The sequence below is a fragment of the Leptonychotes weddellii genome, chromosome 4 (assembly GCF_054177405.1).
Source record: "Leptonychotes weddellii isolate Sample4059 chromosome 4, ASM5417740v2, whole genome shotgun sequence".
NCBI lineage: Eukaryota > Metazoa > Chordata > Mammalia > Carnivora > Phocidae > Leptonychotes > Leptonychotes weddellii.
The window spans coordinates 71497583-71521702 of record NC_138372.1 but is presented as its reverse complement, the minus strand read 5'-3'; the positions used below and the strand labels follow the sequence as shown (position 1 = coordinate 71521702).

The 24120-nt window shown below is 36.0% G+C and overlaps 1 protein-coding gene across 7 annotated transcripts in view; it reads left to right on the top strand.

Annotated features, from left to right (window-relative positions):
- EVI5 (ecotropic viral integration site 5) overlaps positions 1 to 24120 on the top strand; it is a 189766-nt gene that overhangs the window by 117036 nt on the left and 48610 nt on the right. For all 7 annotated transcript variants that reach the window (XM_081818807.1, XM_031021312.2, XM_081818805.1 and 4 more), the window contains 4 exons: positions 929 to 1069; positions 2226 to 2384; positions 13485 to 13631; positions 22575 to 22670. In XM_081818807.1, the coding sequence (XP_081674933.1) occupies positions 929 to 1069; positions 2226 to 2384; positions 13485 to 13631; positions 22575 to 22670 (543 nt within the window). The remainder of the gene's footprint in view (positions 1 to 928; positions 1070 to 2225; positions 2385 to 13484; positions 13632 to 22574; positions 22671 to 24120) is intronic.

Genomic DNA, 24120 nt, shown 5'->3' with positions numbered 1-24120 from the left:
TGCGAGGGAGGAGGGTCAGAGGGAGAAGCAGACTCCCTGCCGAGCAGGGAGCCCGATGCGGGACTCGATCCTGGGACTCCAGGATCATGACCTGAGCCGAAGGCAGTCGCTTAACCAACTGAGCCACCCAGGCGTCCCTGATTACTGTTTTATTAAGCAAAGCACAGTTAGACTTTTTGTGTCCTCAAAATTAAGTACAAGTACCCTCATACATTCCTGGTAGAAATGTAAAACAGTAAGTCTGCTTTGGAAAAGCTTGACAGTTTCTTAAAAGTTAAGTGCAGAATTAGCATCTGATCCAGCAATTCTGCTCCTTAGTATAAACTCAAGAGAATTAAAAATATAGGTCCACACAAACATTTTTACACAAATGTTCATAGCATTTTCATAATAGCCAAAAAGTGGAAACAACCCAAATTTCTGTCAGCTAATGAATGGATAAATTAAAAAAAAATTTAGCATATACACACAATGGAATATTACTTGTCAATAAAAAGGGATGAATCTTGAAAACATGCTAGGTGAAAGAAGCTAGTCATAAAAGGCCACATATCATGTGATTCCACTGATACGAAATGTCCAGAATAGACAAATCCACAGAGACAGAAAGTAGACTAGTGGTTGTCAGGGGCTGGGGGAGGGGAAATGTGGAGTGACTGCTAATGGGTATAGAGTTTCATTTTGGGGCGATTAAAATGTTCTGAAATTAGATTGTGGTGATGGTTGTACAACCCTGTGAATACTCTTAAAACCATTGACTAGTGTACATTAAAAGGGTAAGTTTTATGGTTTGTGATTTATATCTCAGTAAAACTGTGTAAAATTAAGTACAATTACATATGGGACAAAATAGCTCTTACTACATATGTTTTATTTTATTTTATTCTTTAAATTAAAAAATTCCAAATTATATTTTCTCTTGCTTTAGAGAAACAACTCCTTTCCTGATGAGAATAACATTGCAAGGCTTCAGGAAGAGCTCATTGCTGTGAAACTGAGAGAAGCAGAAGCTATTATGGGATTGAAAGAACTTAGACAACAAGTCAAGGATTTAGAGGAACACTGGCAGGTATATCATTATATTTTGTATATTTTTTAAAAAGCAGGTGAAGCCTGAATATCCAATTTGTGTGAGTTTGAAGTAGCTGATGATCAACACTAGGATTTGAGTTTAAAATGAGAAAGACTCTTTAAATGTAAAAATCTGAGAGCATTTATAAGTTGAAAGTACTTTTAAGCTGTTTCTCCCTTTTTAATTCATTTAATTAAAAAAAAAGATAAAATAGAGATCAAGTCATGTTTTTGTTATTGTATCATTGTGATTTATATAACTTCTCCTGAAGAATGAAAAGAAAATTTCCCTTTATATAGGACATATTTCTTCTGTTGATATTAAATCCATTAGATAGTATGAAACAGTAGAAGGGTGACACTAATATAAATTTGTCTATACATTTGTAAACTCTTTTGAAAATTGGTTATCTCACAAAATCAGGCATTTATATGCCTGCAAATTTATTCACGTGTGAGGGAAAGTGTTGCAAGGAACCAAAAAAACCAAACCAAAACAAAACAAAAAAACCCAGAATCTAGAAGAGACAGATCAAGAAGGGAGAGAGGAAAGAAAAAAACACTACATACCATTTCAGAATAGTGACTTTGGTTTGAATTTGGGGTGGGGCTACATCTAGCAAAGACTGAAATTAGTCCTTAACATTGCCACAGCTTTTTTTTTTTGCCCCCAGAAGTGTCAGGCAGCAATAAACTGGAAATTAAAAACAAAACAAAACTGATGCTTCACCATGGATATTTTGAGAACATTCCTAATATTGCTTCCTTAATTCATGAATGGCCCCATTTTTTCTTTTCTTGGGATTTCATTAAAAATGTGGAAATATCTCATAATAAATTTAGGGTGAAAATTGCATTCTTTACAATAATCCACAGTATAAACTGATTTGAACTATATCTGAGCTTGTATTCCAGATCTGCCACTTATTGGCTATATTGACCTTTCTGAAGTTACTTAATCACCACCATTTCCATTTTCTGACCTGTATAATGGCAATAATAGTGCCTAACTTTTAAGGTTTTCTGGGGATTAAATAAAATAATGTATATACAGTGCTAAATATAGTACTGGGCATGAAATAAGTGCCAGGAAAGTTAGCTCTTATTTTGATACTGGGAGTATTTGTTGCAATACAAATTTTTTTATCTTTTAGCGCCACTTAGCTCGTACTACTGGGAGGTGGAAAGACCCACCTAAGAAAAATGCTGTGAATGAGTTACAGGATGAACTGATGACCATTCGACTTAGAGAAGCTGAAACTCAGGCAGAAATAAGAGAAATAAAACAAAGGATGATGGAAATGGAAACACAGGTATGATGGGAAAGCCCAGTAGCTTTAAAAAATACCATTAGCATGGAGCACCTGGGTGGCTCAATTGGTTAAATACTGGATTCTTGATATTGGCTCAGGTCATGATCTCAGGTCATGATCTCAGGGTTATGAGATCAACCCCCACATTGGGTTCCATGCAGGGTGTGGAGTCTGCTTAAGATTCTCTCTCTCCCTCTCTCTCACTCTGCCCCTCCCACCCCCCTCACACACACTCACTCTCTCTAAAAAAAAAAAAAAATCATTAACAGATCAAAAGTTTATGCACAGGTTATATCACCCTAGAATAGAGCTAAGAGATGGATATATGGAACTGTCTGGATTGTAATTTCCTAGCACAAAGAAAAAGGGCTAAAAATTATAGTCTTTGATATCAGAGATTTAATGTCTTCTTTGACCCATTCAGCAAAGTTTAAGCAAGTCATAAAACTACATTTAACTCTGTTGCCTTGTTGCACAACTTGAGAGGAAATATTCATGTAGAGCAAAATTTCTTAACCTTGACTCTATTAAGATTTTGAACCAGGTAATTCTTTATTTGGGGGACTGGCCTGTACATTGTAGGATGTTTACCAGCATCCCTGTCCTCTACCCACTAGATCCCAGTATCACTGTACTCCCCACCCCAGGTTGTGATGACCAAAAGCATCTCCACACATTGCCAATGTCCCCTTGGAGTAGAATTGCCCTGGTTGAGAACAATTACTGTAGACTGTAATGTGAATGATGCTTCCTTATGTGTAATTTGGTGACTCTGAGCGCTTAATTCCAAAATTATACTTCTTTCTTCTCAAGTCTCCCCTTTCTGTAATGAATTCTACCTTAAATACACTTGATTTAAGATCTGCAAAATCCTTTTTATGGAACTCATTTGCATTATAAACCACATTTGATTTTTATGTGGTACATTTGTGTGGACCATATTCTGTATTCTCTGTAATGTTATTTGGTTTTCAAAATATTTAGTCAGTAGGGGGCATAGTTAACTCATGTATCATTCTGTATACCTATGTGCAAAATGATCATCCAAACTTGAACATGACAACACGAATCTGTAAATCCTTTAGGTTAAATATATCTTGCTTTACATTGTTCAAAGTTATATTCTTATATTTTTCATTGTAATTAAAAATAACAGTAAGATTATGAAAAGTAGAAATCTAGTTTTTTTAATGGGAAGTTTTATTTTATAACAGATTTTATCTTCGTGTACTTATTAAAGATGCAAACATAGCTTTTAAGCCAATGTTCAGGGTTTCTTTCTTTTTTTTTTTTTAAGACTTTATCTACTTATTTGAGAGAGAGAGAGCTGAGACAGCACAAGCAGGGGGAGGGGCATAGGGAGAGGGAGAAGCAGGGTCCCTGCTGAGCAGGGAGCCCAACAAGGGGCTCTATCCCAGCCGCCCCCAGATTTTATTTAAGAGTGATGAATGAATCAAATTCACAAACATCATTCTGAGAGCTTTTGAATACAAAGCACTGTCCAGCCATCAGAGAACTTAATACCTGAGAAATCAGGCGTGCACAAAACTACATTTAATATAATTCACTATATGACATGATGGTTATTAACTAATCATTTCATATTATATGTAAGTCAAGTCATTATGCTGTACACCTTAGACTTACACAGTGCTGTATATCAATTATATCTCAATAAAATTGAAAAAATGTATAATTCAGAAATTGGTAATTAAAGAGTTCAGTGAAAACTGCTGTGGAAAATAGGAGGGCAAAATTAATTCCAACTAGATGGTTTAGAGAAAGGCTTCCTAAGGAGTTTGTATTTTGAATTGTACCTGATTAAGTGTGATTTTGGATGGATTTTGCTGGAAGAGGAATAGCATACGGCACTTTTCCCTAAATGCCAGTGCTTGAACTGATGATGGTCCATATTGCGCATCCAGATTAAGAGATTTGTCCTTGTTGATATTTTTCAGTTCCTTCATTTTAGTGCCTTTCAGAAAATACCACCTAGGAAGTACACCTTAGTTTATTGAGCCACACTCTTCTTTCTGTGTACCAGTTTTTGCTCTTACAGATAGTGCTGCTCGGAACATTCTTGCACATGTTTCCTTGTGGCTAGCTCTAAGAATTTCTTCAGGACAGGGATTCTTATCTTTTTTTTTTTTAATATTTTATTTATTTGACAGAGACATAGCCAGAGAGGGAACACAAGCAGGGGGAGTGGGAGAGGGAGAAGCAGGCTTCCCGCAGAGCAGGGAGCCTGATGTGGGGCTCGATCCCAGGACCCTGGGATCATGACCTGAGCCGAAGGCAGACGCTTAACGACTGAGCCACCCAGGCGCCCCTCTTATCTTTTTTTTATACCATGAACTCCTTTGGCAGTGTGAAGCCTCCGGACCTTTCTCAAAATAATGTTTTTTAATGCATAAAGTAAAATATGTAAGATTGCAAAGCAAACCAGTTATATTGTAGTACAGTTCTCAAAATACTGAAAAACAAACAAGTGTATGATATAGCACACATACAGAGACATACACAACACATTCACATGGCTAGATTCAGGGTTGTTTTTTTGTTTTAAGATTTTATTTATTTGAGAGAGAGAGACAGATAGTGACAGAGATAGCGAGAGAGAGCACAAGCAGGAAGGAGAGAAGCAGGCTCCCGCTGAGCAGGAACCCAACGTGGGGCTCGATCCCAGGACCCTGGGATCCTGACCTGAGCCAAAGGCAGACGCTTAACTGCCTGAGCCACCCAGGCGCCCCTGGATTCAGGTTTTTAATATTTGGGATTTTTCGTACCTAAGTTAAAATGTACTATAGTTTTTCTTTTGGGGGAGACTCTTACCTAGTTTCAGAACAAGGTTATAATAAGCTCATGGAATGAGTTTGGTTGTATTTTATCTTTTTTTGTTGTTGTTCTATGAAATTTTATGTAAGATTAGAATTACCTCTTACTTGAATATTTGCTGGAATCCATTCCTTTAAACAGTGTTATCTTTTTGTTTCATTTTGTGGGAATAGTAACTATTGATCCTACTTTTTGAAGGTTATAGATCTTTACAGGTTTCCTGTTTTTTCTTGAGTCTAGTTTGGTAAAATACGTTTCCCTAGGAGACTGTCCATTTCATCTGAATTTTCAAATTTATCACTTAGGGTTGTTCAGAGTAATTTTTTAAGAAGTATCTTTTCTTTTTACTGGATCAATATTTGTCTCTTTTTAAATTTCTAATAGTGTTTATTTGTGCCTTTTTAAAATTTTCTTGTCAAGTCTTGCAGAAGTTGCCAATTTTTTAGAGGCTTGCCATTGTTATTAATATTTCTAAAGACTGGGTTTTTAATTTTTGTTGGTCCTCCATGTTGTACCATTGTTTCTGTATAATTTAGTTCTGTTCTTTATTATATCCTTTAAATATGTGTTGCTTGGGTTTCATCTTTTCCCCCTTTCTTTGTACTCCTACCTACTATGTTTTCTTTTCTAATATAAGTATATTTTTTGTTCTTCAGTTCCATACTTTTTGACTTTCTCGTTGATTGCTTCTTTGACTCAAGAGTTGTTTACAAGTGTCTTTTATTTTTCCAGATGTATAGATTTCTGGTTCATTAGTAGTTTATATCATTATTTTAACTAAACTGCTTCGTGGTCACAGAATGTGGTCTGTAGAGTCTTATTTATATTAGATCAAACTTCTTTTTTTTTTTTTTAAGATTTTATTTATTTATATATCAGAGAGAGAGAGAGCACAAGCAGGGGGAACAGCAGGCAGAGGGAGAAGCAGGCTCCCCGCTGAGCAGGGAGCCCGATGTGGGACTCGATCCCAGGACCCTGGGATCGTGACCTCAGCCGAAGGCAGACGTTTAACCGACTGAGCCACCCAGGTGTCCCTAGATCAAACTTCTTAATTATTTAATGTATCTTAATGTATTTAATGTATTGTTTGATCTTCTATATCCTTTCTAGTTTTTGTGTGTGTCACCTTATCTTTCAAATGCTAAATAGTAGATATCTTCTATTGTGATTGTGGATCTGTTTATTTTTCCTTAGAATTACGATAATTTCTTTGGCTTAAAATATTCTGAGCACCTTTTAGAGGGACATACAAATGTATAATTGTTATTTCTTTCGTGATAAAATGAATCTTATTATGTACTGACCCTCTTTATCCTTCAGGATGCATTTTGATTTAGTCTATTTGTCTTAATACAGTTATCTAAGCTGTTTATTGTTTAGTATTTGCCTTATATATCTTTTTCCATCTTTTTAGTTTCAACCTATTACATCTCTGATAAACTGCATATAAGTGGATATTTTTAAAAATCCAATCTCACAAATGGTTGTACAACTCTGTGAATATACTAAAACCACTGAAGTCTAGGTATACTTTAGGTGAATTTTATGATGTGTATATCTCAATAAAGCTATAAAAATGCAGTCTCAGTCTCTTTTAGGTGTCATATGTAGTCCATGTTTAATGATTCAATTTGGATTAGTATCTATCACCTTGCTAGCTATTCTCTCTTCCATCTGTTCTTTTTTCTTCTTTCTCTTGGATTTGAGGCATTTATTAGAATTCAATTTTATCTCCACAATTGACTTATTTATACTCCTTAACTTTTTGGGTTATTTTTGTTTGTTTGTTTGTTTGTTTTTACTGGTTCCTCTAGGATTTTCAGTATACATCTAATCAGAGCTTGTCTTCAAATAATATTGTACCCTTCACATATAGTATAAGGACCTTACAACAGTATATTCTCAGTTCTTCCCTCTTCCTTTGTGCTATTGTTATATATTTTATTTTTACATAGAGTACAAACATGTCATATGTGCTACTAATTTTGCTTTAATCAGTTACCTTTCAGAGTGATTTTAAAAATTTTTAATGAAGTTTTTTTTCCCTTCCATTCATTTTTGGCGTTCTGTTTTTTTTGTTTTGTTTTTTATAGATCCATGTTTCTGTCTGGTGTTGTATTCCTTGTGCTTGAAGAACTTCCTTTAACTTTTCTTTTACTGATGGTCAGCTGGCAGTGGATTCTTAATTTTGTTTCTTTGGGAAAGTCTCCAATTTTAAAATACGTATTTGCTGGATATTGTATTCTGGGTCTTTTTGTTGTTGTTGTCTTCAACGCTTTAAGTTCTTCTTGTCAGAAACCACGCAAGCTAAAATTCTGTTGTCATTCTGTTTTTGTTCATCTGCCTGTAATGTGTTTGTCCCTCTGCTTACCCTTAAGGTTTTCTCTCTTGTTTTTAGCAGTTTGAAGATAAAATGACTTGATGTACTTTTTTGCTTTGTTTTTTTTCCTCTGAGTTTCTTGGCCCTCTGGATTTGTGTCTACCATGAAATTTGGAAAATTCTTGGTTATTCTTTCTTCAGATATTTGTTCTGTCCCACCATACTCTTTTTTCCTCCTGGGACTCCCATTACACATACGTTAGATTATTTGATATTGATAGTAACTCTTGGATGTTCTGTTCTTTTTTCCCCCCTCATTATTTCTTCTCTTTGTGTTTCAGTTTCTGTTGACTTAAATATTTCTATTGACTTATCATTAAGTTCACTGATTCTTTCTTCCACTTTGTGAGTTGTCTGATGAGCCATTGAAGGCATTCTTCACATCTGTTACTGTGTTTTTCATTTCTAGTGTGTCCATTTGATTCTTTTAGTTTTTATTTCTCTGCTGATATTAGCTATGTGATCTTGCATGTTTTTCACTTTTCTTTTAGAGCCTTTAGCATATTAATCACAGTTATTGTAAATTCCCTTCAGGTAATTTTAATATCTGTGTCATATGTGAGGCTGATTCTGTTGATTGCTTTGTCTCTTGGTAATATTTTGTTTTTTCTTACCTATTCCTCTGCTTTGTAATTTTTTGTTGAAAACTGAATATCTTGAGTAGGACAGTAGACTAAGGTAAGTAGTTTTTATGCCTGGAAATGGGCATACCTTTTCCTCTGCAAGGCCTTTAATGTGGGGTATTTGAGTTAATATAGTCAGGAGTTGGGCTGGGTTTGAGGTTTGTTGTTTCTGTGGTTACCCTCATTGCACCACAGGCTTCAAATTCCTCTAGCACTATCTTATTTTTAGATTGGGGGCTGGTTTGCCAACAGGTTTTCTCAGCATCTTTAGGTCTTCCATTTACACAGCACTTCAGAGAGAGTCAGTCTCCAGAGTGTTCCACTGTTACTTGTTACAGGAAGTTGGAGGGGCAGAAGTCTTCCCCATTTTTTTGATAAACCCTCAGTCTTAGGCTGCATTGTGTCCCTGGATCTGGAGTGTTTGACTGTCTTAGTGCTCCTGCCCGACCACCAGCTGTAGTCCTAGGCCCACAATATAGTCCTGTCCCTTCCTCAGATGTAGTGATTTTCCCAGTGCTCCAGGGGCAACAATGTTTCTTGGCCTGGGAAGCCTATGAAACCTTTTATTCCCTAGAGGAGACAAGCAAGGTTTAGTGCTCCTTCTGTATTGCCTGCTCTTCTCTTTCCTCAAGCCTGTGCTGTGGAGATCTCTTTCTCAAGACTCTCATCAGTCTTTTTTGTGTGTACCTCTTGGGGTCCATGAAGAAAAAGTATATAAGAGCTTGCGAACTCTGCTGTTCCCCTTAGGCTCCACACTCTCTTGTCAGCCAACACTTGGCCGCAACCAATTTGATAATATTCTGGCTGAATTATTCTTTTTTTTTTTTCCCCCAATACGTATTCTCTTTAATACCCATCACCAGGCTAACCCATCCCCCCACCCCCCTCCCCTGGCTGAATTATTCTTAACAGCTTCTGGCTTCATCTGCCCTGTCTGTCCTTAGATTTGGGGATAGTTGGTTGCCTTGTCACCTCACCTGTCTGGTTTCAACAAAAGTCGTGAATTTAGAGTTTGGCTGGCTTTTTTTTTTTTTTTTAATTGAAAGAGTGAGAGTAATGCTCTTTCTATTCTACAACCCCATCAGGAATCAAAACTCTTTATTATGATATATTTAAAATTATTTTCTTTTTTCAATTTATTTCCTCCCTTTTTTCTATTTTTTCCCCTCCTTTCTTGCTTTTTTATTGGATTAATTTAGATGTTTCTTTTTCTGCTACTGGTTTGACTTTTATAATTCCTTTTCTATTAGTGTTTATTACCTGAAAAAAATTAAAAATGCTCACCCGACTGAACAAAGTTTGATGTTGATAATTATCTCCATCTTCCTTCTAAACTGTATAAGGGCCTTGGAAGATCTTCATGTGCTCTTCTTCCATCTTCCAATCTTATATCTTACTATTATTGTACATCTTTTTTATATCTCCAAATTACTAGACATTATTGTTTTTTTATGGAGTCAGTGCTTATTTGGATTTGTCTATTTGCACACTTTTTGCTCTCTGTTACTGTTATTTAACAGTTTCTGATTTCAGTCATGAGTAGTAAACTCTCACTTTCTTAAAGGTAAATGTACTTTTTCTCACTGTTATATGATAGTTTAGCTGAATATACGATTGTAGGATGAAATTTATTTATTTATTTATATATATATTTTAAAGATTTTATTTATTTATTTGACAGAGAGAGAGATAGCGAGAGCAGGAACACAAGCAGGGGGAGTGGGAGAGGAGAAGCAGGCTTCCCACGGAGCAGGGAGCCCGATGCGGGGCTTGATCCCAGGACCCTGGGACCATGACCTGAGCCGAAGGCAGACGCTTAATGACTGAGCCACTCAGGTGCCCCAAAATTTATTTTTTTAAGCACTACAAAGTTTTCCTGTTGAGATGTCTGCTGCGTATTTCACTTTCCCCCTTAACAGAGACCTGGTTTTGCCCTTGATTTGTCTCTTCTTTTCGTTAGCATTCTGTTTTCTTTTTTTTTTTAAGATTTTATTTATTTATTTGAGGGAGAGAATGAGATAGAGAGAGCATGAGAGGGGGAGGGTCAGAGGGAGAAGCAGACTCCCTGCTGAGCAGGGAGCCCGATGCGGGACTCGATCCCGGGACTCCAGGATCATGACCTGAGCCGAAGGCAGTCGCCCAACCAACTGAGCCACCCAGGCGCCCCAGCATTCTGTTTTCTTAAAATGTATCTTAGCGAGGGTTTATTTGTACTTATCCTGTCTAGAACTAGTTGTGTTTCCCGAAATGTGGATTCATATATATATATTTTCCAGTTGTAAAAATTCTCAAGTATTGTTATCTCTTAGACTATCATATCTCACTTTTTTCTTTGTTTTCTGTTTTATATTGCAACCCCCATTAGGTGTATTTTGTACCTCCTAAGTCTCTTCTATGTCTCTTAACCTCTTCTGGAACACTATTTCTTTCTTTTTTTTAATTTTATTTTATTTATTTATTTGACATAGAGAAACACAGTGAGAGAGGGAAAACAAGCAGGGGGAGTGGGAGAGGGAGAAGCAGTCCTCCCCGCTGAGCAGGGAGCCCAATGTGGGGCTTGATCCCAGGACCCTGAGATCATGACCTGAACTGAGGGCAGACGCCTAATGACTAAGCCACTCAGGCGCCCTTCTGGAACACTATTTCTTCAGTGTAGCTAATCTCCTGTTTAACCCTTTAATTAATTTTTAACATTATTGGCTATATTAACTTCAAGAAGTTGTATTTGGTTATTTTTCAAATTTGCTAAATGTGGGGTTTTTTTTTATTTTTTTTAATTTTTTTTTAATTTTTTTTAAAGATTTTATTTATTTATTTGACAGAGACAGAGATAGCGAGAGCAGGAACACAAGCAGTGGGAGGGGGAGAGGGAGAAGCAGGCTTCCCCCCGAGGAGGGAGCCCGATGCGGGACTCGACCCCAGGACCCTGGGATCATGACCTGAGCCGAAGGCAGACGCTTAACGACCGAGCCACCCAGGCACCCTAAATGTGGTTTTTTAAAAAAAAGATTATTTAGTTATTTATTTGAGAGAGAGAGAGGGAGAGCACATATATGAATTGAGGGAGGAGCAGAAGGAGAGGGACAAGCAGCCTCCGTGCTGAGCCAGGCACTGGGCTTCATCCCACAACCCTGAGCTCATGAGATGAGCCGAAATCAGGAGTTGGATGCTTAACCAACTGAACTACCCAGGTGCCCCCAAATTTGCTAAATGTTTTTTTTTTTTTTTAAAGATTTTATTTATTTGAGAGAGAGAATGAGATAGAGAGACAGAGAGCACATGAGAGGGGGGAGGGTCAGAGGGAGAAGCAGACTCCCCGCTGAGCAGGGAGCCCGATGCGGGACTCGATCCCGGGACTCCAGGATCATGACCCGAGCCGAAGGCAGTCGCCCAACCAACTGAGCCACCCAGGCGCCCCGCTAAATGTTTTTTGATAGTTACTTGTTCTTTGCTTATGTTTTGCTTCCTCTTTTTATGTCTAATAATTTTAAATAAATTATTTTATATAAAGTCCTCACATGATTACTATCTAGAGTTTTTAAAAAATCTGTTCTTGTTATCCTTTTGTCTACAATTTCTTACTCATCAATTTTCGATTTTGCTTATGTGTGGAGTTTTATAATTTTGGATCATGGACTTGTATTGAGGGGTGGAGGGAGGATTTCTGTCTGTGAGAATTCTTTGCAGCTTATGTTGAAGGTATGTCCCTCTGAAGTGTAGTTATTTGTTCGGTGGTAGGAGGGAAGACAGTAAAAAGAGGTTGTGGAACATTTTGAATCTAAGTACTAAGTACTTGAGTACTAAGAAGTTTACTATTTTGTAGACAGATAGTGAGTCAGGAAGAGGAGTAAAAGTAAAAATGAAGAAACTCAGAAATGGTAGAAAGTTTTGGAGCTTAAATCTATTACACGATGCAGATTTTTAAATAAAGCTGGAGGGCAGGGTCATTTGTATTGAGTGAGGTCGAATAGATGAAATAATAGTAACAACCAAGGGTTTATTAAGTATCTGTTTAATTTCAGACATGACGTGAGCTTTTTTTCTCAAATGATTCTTATTCATATGATTTTCTTTTGTCATACGATTCTTACAGCACAACCTTTAAAGTCGGATGGTAATATCTATGCTTGTACCCGTGTGCTGGAATTTGATGGGATTAGATGAGTTTAGCAAGGGTGAAGAACTGTAAAATGAGGAGCCAAAATTTCCTGTCTTTGGTTCTAAAATCCCTACTGTTTCTTTCAGACCCCAAATGGAATATTTTGGGGTTAAGAGAAATCAGACATGGGGAAACTACCTCATGTCAATCAATTTAAGGTGTATATATATATATATATTTTTTTTAAAGATTTTTTATTTATTTGAGAGAGAGAATGAGAGAGAGAGAGAGAGCATGAGAGGGGAGAGGGGCAGAGGGAGAAGCAGACTCCCCGCTGAGCAGGGAGCCCGATGCAGGACTCGATCCCAGGACTCTGGGATCGTGACCTGAGCCGAAGGCAGTCGCTTAACCAACTGAGCCACCCAGGCGCCTGGTGTATATATATTTTTTAACATGTTCTATAGTTGTAATACATTAAGCACCACCGTTTATTGAGTTCTTTCTATAGGTTAAGCCCTGTTCCATGTAATCTCTCATTTAATACTGAAGAGAACCGAATGAGAAATAAGGAGTATTTTTGTGTGCATTTTTCAAATGATGAAATAGAAATATTATAACTAGTTTGCTTAATCACCAAATAACAAGTCAGAATTCACAACCAGTTCATGTTCCATAAAAAGACTGTGCTGTATGTTGGAAGAATATGGAAGTGCATATGACACATTTCATGACATCAAGGATTTTACAGTCCAGTAAATGATGATGGAACTTTTCAGGCAGTCTGTGCTTTCTTTTGGGAATGGGAAAGAGGAGTTAAAGTCATCATATTTCTGTATCTACTCATTTGTGTAACACTGCCTGTTTCAGAAGTTAATACCTTCAAGGTCTGTGTAAACATTCTTAAAGTTTGTAGATATTTATTGTATAAACAGAAAATTAGGAAGAGTTTCTAATATGGACCTAAGTATTCTTTTGGATGACTCGATTTTTTTAAAGCACGTTTATAAATTTTTTTTTAACATTTAACTACTTGTTAAATAAAATCCACCTGTAACTAATAATAGCATTTTATATAATGTTATTGAGGTATAAAATGGGGAGGTAGAAATTTGTAGGTTTTTTGGGATCTTTAATGTCTGAGTATTTATATTTTTAATTATTAGAATCAGATCAATAGTAACCATCTTCGAAGAGCAGAACAAGAGGTGATTAGTCTACACGAGAAGGTGCAATATCTTTCGGCACAGAACAAAGGACTACTTACTCAATTAAGTGAAGCAAAGCGCAAACAAGCAGAGATTGAATGCAAGGTAAATATATCAGCTACCTAATGTTTTTGTCAATATAATAATGCCTTTTTGTTTTGTCTCTTCATTATTTTAAAACCAAATAAAACCAAAAAGAGGTAGTTTTATTTCCCACTTTTCCTGAACTTGGTTTGGTGGTTGCTTTCAGACAGGGTTAGCTCATCTTGCTGTGAGGTGGATTTCAGGCAGGAAACCTTATTTTCACCCATTGGTTAAATGCCAGTTTAGGAAATTAAGATAATCAAGTGGTTGAAAATTGATATCTCTTTATAATTTTTCTTTTGACTTGTAGCCCTTTAAAACCAAAGCTTTTAAAATCAGAACCAAAAAAATGGTAATTTAGAGAGGTTAGGGCAACTCTGCTTTGATCGGTATGGTATCGGTAGGCACTCAATATTGATATATGTTTTCTGGGTAGAGAGCAAAAGAAGTGTGTTTGCCCATGGATTGGGAAAATTGTGTACATTTCCCATTATTTTAATTGGTTTTTCCATTTTTTGTGTGTGAAGTGTTTGGATTTATAAAGCATCAAAAAGTATTTGAATGCAAGTAAATGTTTTCCTGAAATCAATTTACAGTACAACAGTAGTGAGAGAGTGAGGGGATGAAGAGTGGGGTGGATGAGGAGGGGTGTAGAAGGAGAGAGAGTGAGTGTGAGAGAGAGAGAAATAACTAAAGAGATGACTGTGGTCTGAGCATTAGAATAGATTACTGAGGACAAGTTATGGGATTTTAAAAATAAACTAGGCATCCATCTTTCCATGGTGAGATAGCAGGAATGATGCCCTTTAAAGAGTCCAGCCTTATTATTCTATGATAAGAAAAAGACTTTCAATGGTACATATGAAGCTGTAATTCCATCAACTTGTTCTGGTGTCATTAAAAACCAAGAGTGAAGCTTGAGTGGTTTATCAGTGTCACTGAAATCCAGAGATGAAATTACATCCTAATAAATATGCATGGCTGTTGCAGTTTACACTGACAGAAATCTGTAGGCAGTACTGAAATTTGTACTAACTTAAAATTAGTCCCTCTACAAGGATATGAGTAGACCAATTTAAAAATAAAATAAAATGATGTGACATGAGGTTATATCATTTTGATTTGTCTTTATAATATGTGATTAAATTTTATGATGCCATATTGTCTGTGCTGCCTTATTTTTAATAAAGAGCTAAACTTAATCTTTTTTCATTATTGGTGTAAGTTTTCCTTAAACATAGGTTGATAACACTGTTATTGGATTTAATATTGTTCCTCAAATGCCTTGGCACCTTTTAAGCAAAGTAAGGAGTTCGTTGGAAATAATTTTTGGGATTTGCTGATGAAAATATATATATATATATTTTTTAATTTAAGTAATAGGCTCAGACTCAGAATTTTAGAAAATTTTAAGAACCAATATGAGAGGGCGCCTGGGTGGCTCAGTTGGTTAAGCGACTGCCTTCGGCTCAGGTCATGATCCTGGAGTCCCTGGATCGAGTCCCGCATCGGGCTCCCTGCTCGGCAGGGAGCCTGCTTCTCCCTCTGACCCTCCCCCCTCTCATGTGCTCTCTCTCTCTCATTCTCTCTGTCTCAAATAAATAAATTAAAAAAAAAAAATCTTAAAAAAAAAAATAAAAAAAAAAAGAACCAATATGAGATTTTATTTAATTTTTAAGTGTTCAGTAATAATACTGTGAAATTTGTTACAGATGCTAATTCTGATATCTGCTTGTGTGTTTACCCTGTATATTGATTTATTCAATGTTTTGTAATACCTTTTGTAGATTTTGAGAATGACCAGTGTGTTGTTACCATAGCACCTAGTACATTGTAATTAAGTGTATATATTTTATCGTGTTATGCTGGAACAGTTCAGGAACAAACCCTGACTTTTTCAAGGAAGCTAGGCCTTCAATTATAGAAGTTGGATTCATTTTCATTTAGGTTTTTTTTTTTTAAGACTTTATTTATTTGAGAGCAAGAGAGCGCACATGCGGGTATGTGCACAAGTTGGGTGGAAGGGCAGAGGAAGAGGAAGACGCAGACTCTCCGCTGAGCCAGGAGCTGGACTCTGGGTGGGCTCAATCTCAGGACCCCAGGATCATGAACCTGAGCTGAAGGCAGACACTTAATCCACTGAGTCACCCAGGCGTCCCTCATTTAGTTTTATATGATTATAGCTTGTAATTTGTTGATAAATAATTATTAAATTTCATTTTACTTTTCATTTATGTAATATATCAGGATACTGTTTTTAATATTGTTATTTTCCCTCTACAACTGAATTTGAATGTTCCCACTTAAAGATAAAAATAGTATAAGTCTGTGATCTCCAATATGAAAATTCAAAACACTCTGAAACCCAAATGTTTTCTCATAAATTTCACACATTCATTGGGATGGCCATTTATAATTTTCATTTTATACTGCTTGGTGTGAATATTTATACTTTACAGTTTCATTGTGTCTAGCACTGAGCATAGTACTTCATTATGGATGCAGCCACTGGATAATACTAATGTATGGTTTATGTACCTTATTATTTTTCTAAAATCTAAAAAATCGTAAATTCTGTGACATACCTAGCCCCCAAGATTTTAGTAATGAGATTGTGGGATTTCCTACATAAATCTAAATTTGAAGATTATAAAAGGTTTTCTATTATCTAGTTCTACATATATAGAGAAAGATACCAATATAGATATATATATCCATGAGAAAAGGTATATTAATTCATATATAAACTTGTAAAATTATATGATAAGTAATTTTAAATGAGGAAAGTCAGAGTATTTTACTATGATTATAACATTGTGCATCTATGGAGTAATGACAGGAAAGAAACAGGAAGAAAATAAACCTGGTGCTTATATATAATATAAACTTTAATAGCTTAATACATATGCATTTTTTCATAATGCTTTGATTTTTTAACTGAGTATAAATGAAAGCATTGTTTACACTCTTTCCCCTTTTATCTCATTCTCTTCATGACTCTACCACATACCCCTTCTTTTATTTTTTGCTAAGTAACTGCTTTTATTATTTTCTGATATGTCCTTTCAGAATTTTTTTTTAAGATTTTATTTATTTGCGAGAGTGTGAGTGAGAGAGAGCATGAGAGGGGTGAAGGGGCAGGGGGAGAGAGGGAAACAGACTTCCTACTGAGCAGGGAACCTGATGCAGGACTCGATCCCAGGACCCTGGGATCATGACCTGAGATGAAGGCAGACGCTTAACCGACTGAGCCACCCAGCTGCCCCTCTTTCAGAGTTTCTTTTAGGCAAATACAAGCAAGTAAAAGTACATAATTTTTCTTTTCACTTTCTTACATAGAAGTTAACATATTGTATGTTCTTCTCTTTGCTTTTTTTGTCACTATGGTGGTTTTCTTTTATGTCATCATGTTTTGTAGAGCTTTCAATATCAGTGCTTCAAGAGTCTTCTCATTAGTTTCTAAGGTACATTGTTTTCCATTGCATGGATGTACTGTAGTATACTAAACTAGATCCTTGTTGATGGGCACATGGATAGTTCCCAGTGTTTTGCTGCCACAGTATGGTGAATAACCTTGTACATATATAATTTCAGACATATAGAGTTATATCTACATTCCTGTAGAGGGATATCTACACGTTCTCTTAGATTGTTTGAAATGGGTAAACGCATTTGTACTTTATACAGTTTTGTCAGATGACACTCCTTAGGGTTATACCATTCTGTACTCTGACCAAGAGGACATGATAGTACCTGTTTCTCCATTGTGTTACTTACAAAGTGTATAGTCAAACCTTTTCATTTTAAATAGATGTAACTTGCATATTTTAGGACAGTGATTCTCAAATAGGGATGGGGGGAGGTGAGATTATGAGACTTCAAAGAATGATGGTATCTATTTACATATTCGTCAGATATTTGGGCAGCTTTTATTTGTCAGTCTTGTAGGCTCTGGGGATTCAGTAGTGAAGAAGGTGAGCACTGGGTTTAGTGAGGCAATAAGTAAAAATTACGTAAGATTGTTACTAATGATGTACTATAAAGTGAGAGGTGAGGGGAAGTGGTGATTAAGATGGAGTGCCAGGAGGTGCTATCAAAGCTGAGATGTGAAGAATAGGAAAGAAGCAGCCATATGAAGAGCCGGGGGAAGATCCTGGCATGAAAAGGGCAGAGTTCAAGATACAAAAGCAGGAAAGAAGTTGGTTGCTGAGTCTTGTATAAAGTAAAAAGCTAATGAAATAAAACCAGGGAAGTGGGTTGGGACTCCACTTCTTACCATACAAAATTTTAGGGCCCATACTAATGAGTTTGGGTTTTACTCTTAAGTGCTGTGGGAGGCTATTGAAAGGTTTTAAACAGGAAATCAACTATGACTTTTTTTCTGTTTTGCTATATTTGCTTCAGTTTTTTTTTTCTTTTAATTTTGAATTTTTTTAATGGATTTTTTTTACTTTTTTATTTTTTATTGTTATGTTAATCACCATACATTACATCATCAGCTTTTCCTAATGTTAACATCTTACATAACCATGATACATTTATCAGTCCTAAGAAATGAATGATGATACAATGTTATTGCTAAACTGCAGACTTTATTCAGATCTCTCCATTATGTCTCTGTCTCCTCCAATATGGGACAAGTTTCTTAATGTTTTCTTATCTTTTCTTACCTTGATTATTGAAGAATACTGGGCAGATACTTTGTAGACTATCCCTCAGTTTGGGATTGTATGTTTTCTCATGACTAGACTGAGATAATGTATTTTAGGAAAGAATACAGAGTTGAAGTGTCCTTCTCAGCACATGATGTAAGAAGACATATTGTATTAATACATCTTATGGTTAGTGCTGTTAACCTTGATGGTTAAAAAATGGTGTCTGCCAACTTTTTCCACTACAGAACTTTTTTCCTCTCAAACTCTCTTCATTAAAGCAAGTTACTAAGTCCAGGCCATAGCAGGCAGGGTGTTAAGGAGTGTTAAGTATCAAAGAACTTGTGGACATATATTAAAATCACCACAGTAATTAATAAATATTTGGGGGGAACTATTTTGAGGCCATGCAAATATCCTTAAAGTTCCAGCAACTAATTTTAGCTTTTATTAGGGGATATTGCTTGTAGCAATTAATATAATTATTTTTTAAAAGAACACACACACCACTGTGTATGGAGATAGGTTTGAGGTGGGGTTGGAGAGAGATTTGTTAGGAGATCATCAGGAAGTAGTACAAGATAGAGGTACTAGCTTGGGCTCAGGTATTGGCATTTAAATAAAGAGAAGTAGATAAATTCACTATCTGTTTTTGTACAGAACCAAGATTTGGTGATTAGATTGAAGAGGGGGAAAATTAGGAGGAATTTGGGTTTTTTTACTTGATTAACATAATTTTGTATAATTTGTAATATATACATTTGTAGGTATGAATTTATATAATTCAACTTATATATAATTTATATAAATAATTTTATTTTATTAATATAATTTTTATACAGTTAACTAAAATTAGTAGACTATAAATGTATGTTATCTTACTATTTTTAAAATTACCTCTAAAACTTAGTGGCTTAAAATAGCAATAAGCACCAGTATCCTAGAGTTTTTGTGGGTCAGAAATTCAAGAGCAGCTTAGCCAAGTGGTTCTGGTTTAGAGTCTCTAATGAGGCTGCAGTCATCTGAAGGCTTAACTGGAGTTAAAGGATAAGGTGCTTTATCCTTTAATAAAGGATATTATTGTGGCTCTCTCACAAGGTTGAAAGTTGGTGCTGACTGTTGGAGACATCACTGGCCTCAAGGGGATTTCTCTTAGTAAAGGATTTAGACAAGTATACAAACAAGCACAATGCAATATGAGTAGTGCTATGATTGAGGAGGTCTATAGGACACTCTAATGGGAGTTTAGCATTAGGGTAATGGTTCAAGGAAGGCTAACTGAGGAATGATTAAGCTAAGACATTAAAGCTATGTAGGAGTTAAGGAAAGACAATAAATAGAGTTCACTGGATAGAGGGAATAGCATATATGAAGAGTAAAAATGAGAAAGGAACAAGAGGTTGCTTGAACTAAAAGAAGTTCATTGTAGCCAGAGGTGAGTATCATGAGTAATACTGGTAAGATATGAGGATAGAGCAGTGAATAGGGAACGAAATCATACAGAATCTAGGACACCAGTATAAGGACCTGAGTCATTATCTCAAGATCTGTGGAGTGCCATAAAGTGTTTAAAATAAAGGAGTGACCAAATGAGATTTGAATTTTATGAAATAGAGGCACAGTGGTGTGCTGGAGCCAGCCAGTAAAGGCTTGCAAAAACCAATTGTTAAATTTTCAGGAATTTTGTGAGTCACTTGTTAAAACAGCCATATTAACAGTTAAGTTATATAACACAATTAAGTTGTGATAGAACAAAGGTAATAAGTACTCAAACTTCATCATTTACTACTTATTTTTCCATTTTACTACTATCTGTGCTTTTGAGGTTGTTTATACCCCTTGTATCTGTATGGTGGAAATACAATATAATAGTGTTCTACTGCACATTTCTTCCCAACTAAGTGTTCAGTAATGTTAACGTTGGTAGCTTGAAAGGAGCCATGGTGGGAGGATTTACATCACATAAGTTGTCAAACTACAAATCAGGGCTGGATTTATTTTTTTGTTGATTATCTAGACCAGATGTTGGCAGACTGTAGCCTATAGCCCAAATCTGTCTGGTTGCCTATTTTTGGAAGTAAAGTTTTTTTTTTTTTTTCATTTTTAAAAAAATTTTATTGTGTTAATCACCATACATTACATCTTTAGTTTTTGATGTAGTGTTCCATGATTGTTTGCGTATAACACCCAGTGCTCCATTCGATACGTGCCCTCTTTAATACCCATCAACAGGCTAACCCACCCCCCCCACCCCCCTCCCCTCTAGAACCCTCAGTTTGTTTCTCAGAGTCCGTAGTCTCTCGTGGTTCGTCTCCCCCTCCGATTTCCCCCCTTCATTTTACCTTTCCTAGTATCTTCTTTTTTTTTTTTTTAACATATAATGTATTATTTGTTTCAGAGGTACAGGTCTGTGATTCAACAGTCTTACAAATCAGAGAAAGACATGTATCATATGATCTCACTGATATGAGGAATTCTTAATCTCAGGAAACAAACTGAGGGTTGCTGGAGTGGTGGAAGTAAAGTTTTATTGGAATATAGCCTTGCCTGTTTGTTTATGTATTGTCCGTGGCCACTTTCACACTGCAGTGGTGGCAGGTAGAATACTTACGATACATTGTATGGCCCACAAGGCTAAAATATTTACTCTCTGGCCTTTTAAGGAAAAGCTTTTGATACCTGTGCTTGATTTTTAATGCAGATTAAACTTTAAAAGTGTGTTGTATCTTCAGCCTATACATTATGAATAGCACAAAATTTTTAAGGAAATTTTCTTTCAGTATTTAATTACTATTACCAGAATCAACAAAAAACTTGCTCACATTATTAACAAATGAGTGAAATTCTAACATAAGTTGTCTTTGTTTCACTTTCATCTTTTAACAAAAATATTCAATCAACATTTATATCAAAACTTCACTTTTTCCCCAGTTTCAACCATGGCTTATGGATATAGTAGTTTAGAAAAAAATCAGTGAAAGCATTCTGTGAGAATATAGCGACTACACAGAATGGGCAATGAGTATTGTATATCTTATTATCTATATGTTGTGTTCTGTATATCCTCTATATCGGTTTATGTTAAAAAATATAATAAACTTATGCATGAACACATATGTGTACACACACACGAACTCTCACACACACACACACACACACACACACACACACCCCTAGGAGAAAGCTGATTGCTAGACTTTTTTTTTTAAAGATTTTATTTATTTATTTGATGGGGGTGAGGCACAAGCAGGGGGAGCAGCAGGCTCCCCACTAAGCAGGGAGTCTGACATGGGGCTTAGTCGCAGGACCCTGGGATCATGACTTGCGCTGAAGGCAGATGCTTAACCACTGAGCCACCCAGGTGCCCCTGATTAGACATTTACTAGCACAGCACTGGGTACACATGTGGCCATATGCAAATTGGCAAAATATTTAAAGCAGTATTTGCTTAAAGTGAAGCAGCAATATCATATCTGAGATACAAGAATAAGTACAGTTTTTTATTTGGAAGTTTAATTATTAAACTCCTAAATTTGTTATTTTTAGAAATTTTGGTATTATAGTACTGTCAGGTGCTAAATTTCTCCTAAGGTCACCATGCTGTACAATTTTGATACAAATGATTGCTAAATTTCAACTGAAGTTAATGGAGGAGAAAAATATTTTTACATACCCTACTTTTCTCTAACATATTTTCTTCATATTTTGTTATTTCTGGTTCAGTATTAATTGGCAAGGATACTGTAGAATACAGTTTTGGGGTTTTTCTTTGTGAAATTTTGAGGTGGTAGAATTAAGTACTATGCTTTTCCTAGGAAGGTTAGAATTATGATATAATCTAATTTCTATTCTCTTTTGTAGTATAATATAAATATTCATTAACATTTATTGCTTCAGAAAGAATATAATTTTTCAAATATTATCTAGCTAATAAACTCTCTTAGTATCCATATTGTCTGTTAATCTGTTGTTTGAAAGTTCTCAATATTTGTTCTTGCATAAAAAATGAGCAGCTTTCACGGTCACCAGTGATTTGAATTGTTTTAGTTAAGTGCATTTTAATTTTAACTTCTTATGCAACATTTATTTATATGAGTGGTGTCTCTTAATGCTTAAAGATGGAATGCTGTTCTGTATACTCGGTCTATATATGTTCTGTATATTCGGTTTTCATTTTATATCAAGTTCAGGAAATACTGGCACTTTTTTCTCTCCTTTCATCATAGATCTATTTGTTTTCAAAATTTGAAGCAGGTTCTATTTTTGATATATTACATGGTTTCTTTTTGGTTTGTTTTGTTTGCCGCCCTAGAACAAGGAAGAAGTGATGGCTGTGAGACTCCGGGAAGCCGATAGCATAGCTGCTGTGGCTGAATTACAGCAGCACATTGCTGAGCTGGAAATCCAGGTACCATACGAAAATAATAAAGTACACATGAAAATAATGCCATAGTTTCTCTTTCCTTCTGCACCCAAGGACTGATTTATATCTTCCTCCTATTGACTGTGCTTCTATTTTCAACACATATTCATTTCCAAGCCCTTTTTTTGGTGGTAAAATACATATAAAATTGACCATTTTAAAGTGTACAGTTCTGTGACATTAAGTGCATTCACATTGTGGTACAACCAGTCTCCAAAACTCTTTTCATCTTGCAAAACTGAAAGTCTGCTTATTGAACATCTCCTCATGCCCATCTTCCCCAAGCCCCTGGAAACCACCATTCCACTTTTTATCTCTGAATTAGACTACTCTAGGTACCTCATGTAAGTAAAATGATATAGTATTTCTTTTTTTTTAAGATTTTATTTAAATATTTGTCAGCTAGAGAGAGAGCGTGCACACAAGCAGGGAGAGTGGCAGGCAGAAGGAGAAGCAGACTCCCCGCTGAGCAAGGAGCCCGATGCAGGACTCCATCCCAAGACCCTGGGATCATGACCTGAGCCAAAGGCAGACATTTAACTGACTGAGCCACCCAGGCATCTCTTTTTTTTTTTTTTTTAAGATTTATTTATTCATTCTAGAGAAAGAGAGTGCACAAGTGGGGGGAGGGGCAGAGGGAAAGAGAGAGAGAAAAAGAGGGAAAGCAGACTCCCCACTGAGCAAGGAGCCTGACAGACTGAACCACAGACTAACCCACCTACCCACTGCAGGGCTCAGTCCCAGGACCCCGAGATCATGACCTGAGCCGAAATCAAGTGTTGGCCACTTTAACTGAGCCACGCAGATGCCCCAGTATTTGTCTTTTTATGACTGGCTCTTTTCACTTAGCATAATGTCATTAAGGTTTATCCATGTTGTAATGTGTGAAAAAATTTCCTTCCTTTTTAAGACTGAGTAATATTCCATTGTATGTGTATACCACATTTTGTTTATTTATCCATTGGTAAACACTTGGGTTGCTTCCACCTTTGGCTATTGTGAATAATGCTGCCGTGAACATAGTTGTACAAATCTCTTTGAATCCCTGCTTTCATTTCTTTGGGATTTACCCAGAAGTGGCATTGATAGATCATATAGTAATTCTGTGTTTAATTATTTGAGGAATTGCTGTTCTATTTTCCATAGCAGCTGCACCATTTTACATTTTTGCTAGCCATTGCACAAGGGCTCTTATTTCTGTCCACGTCCTCTCCAACACTTGTTAATTTTCTGGGGTTTTTGTTGTTATTGTTTGTTTTTTTATAGTAGCCATCCTAATCAGTGTAAAGTGGTAGCTCATTGTGGTTTTGATTCGCATTTCCCTAATGATTAGTGATGTTGACCATCTTTTCATTTGCTTATTTGCTATTTGTATATCTTCTTTATAGAAATACCTATATGAGTCCTTTGCTCATTTTTTTTTAATTTTTTAATT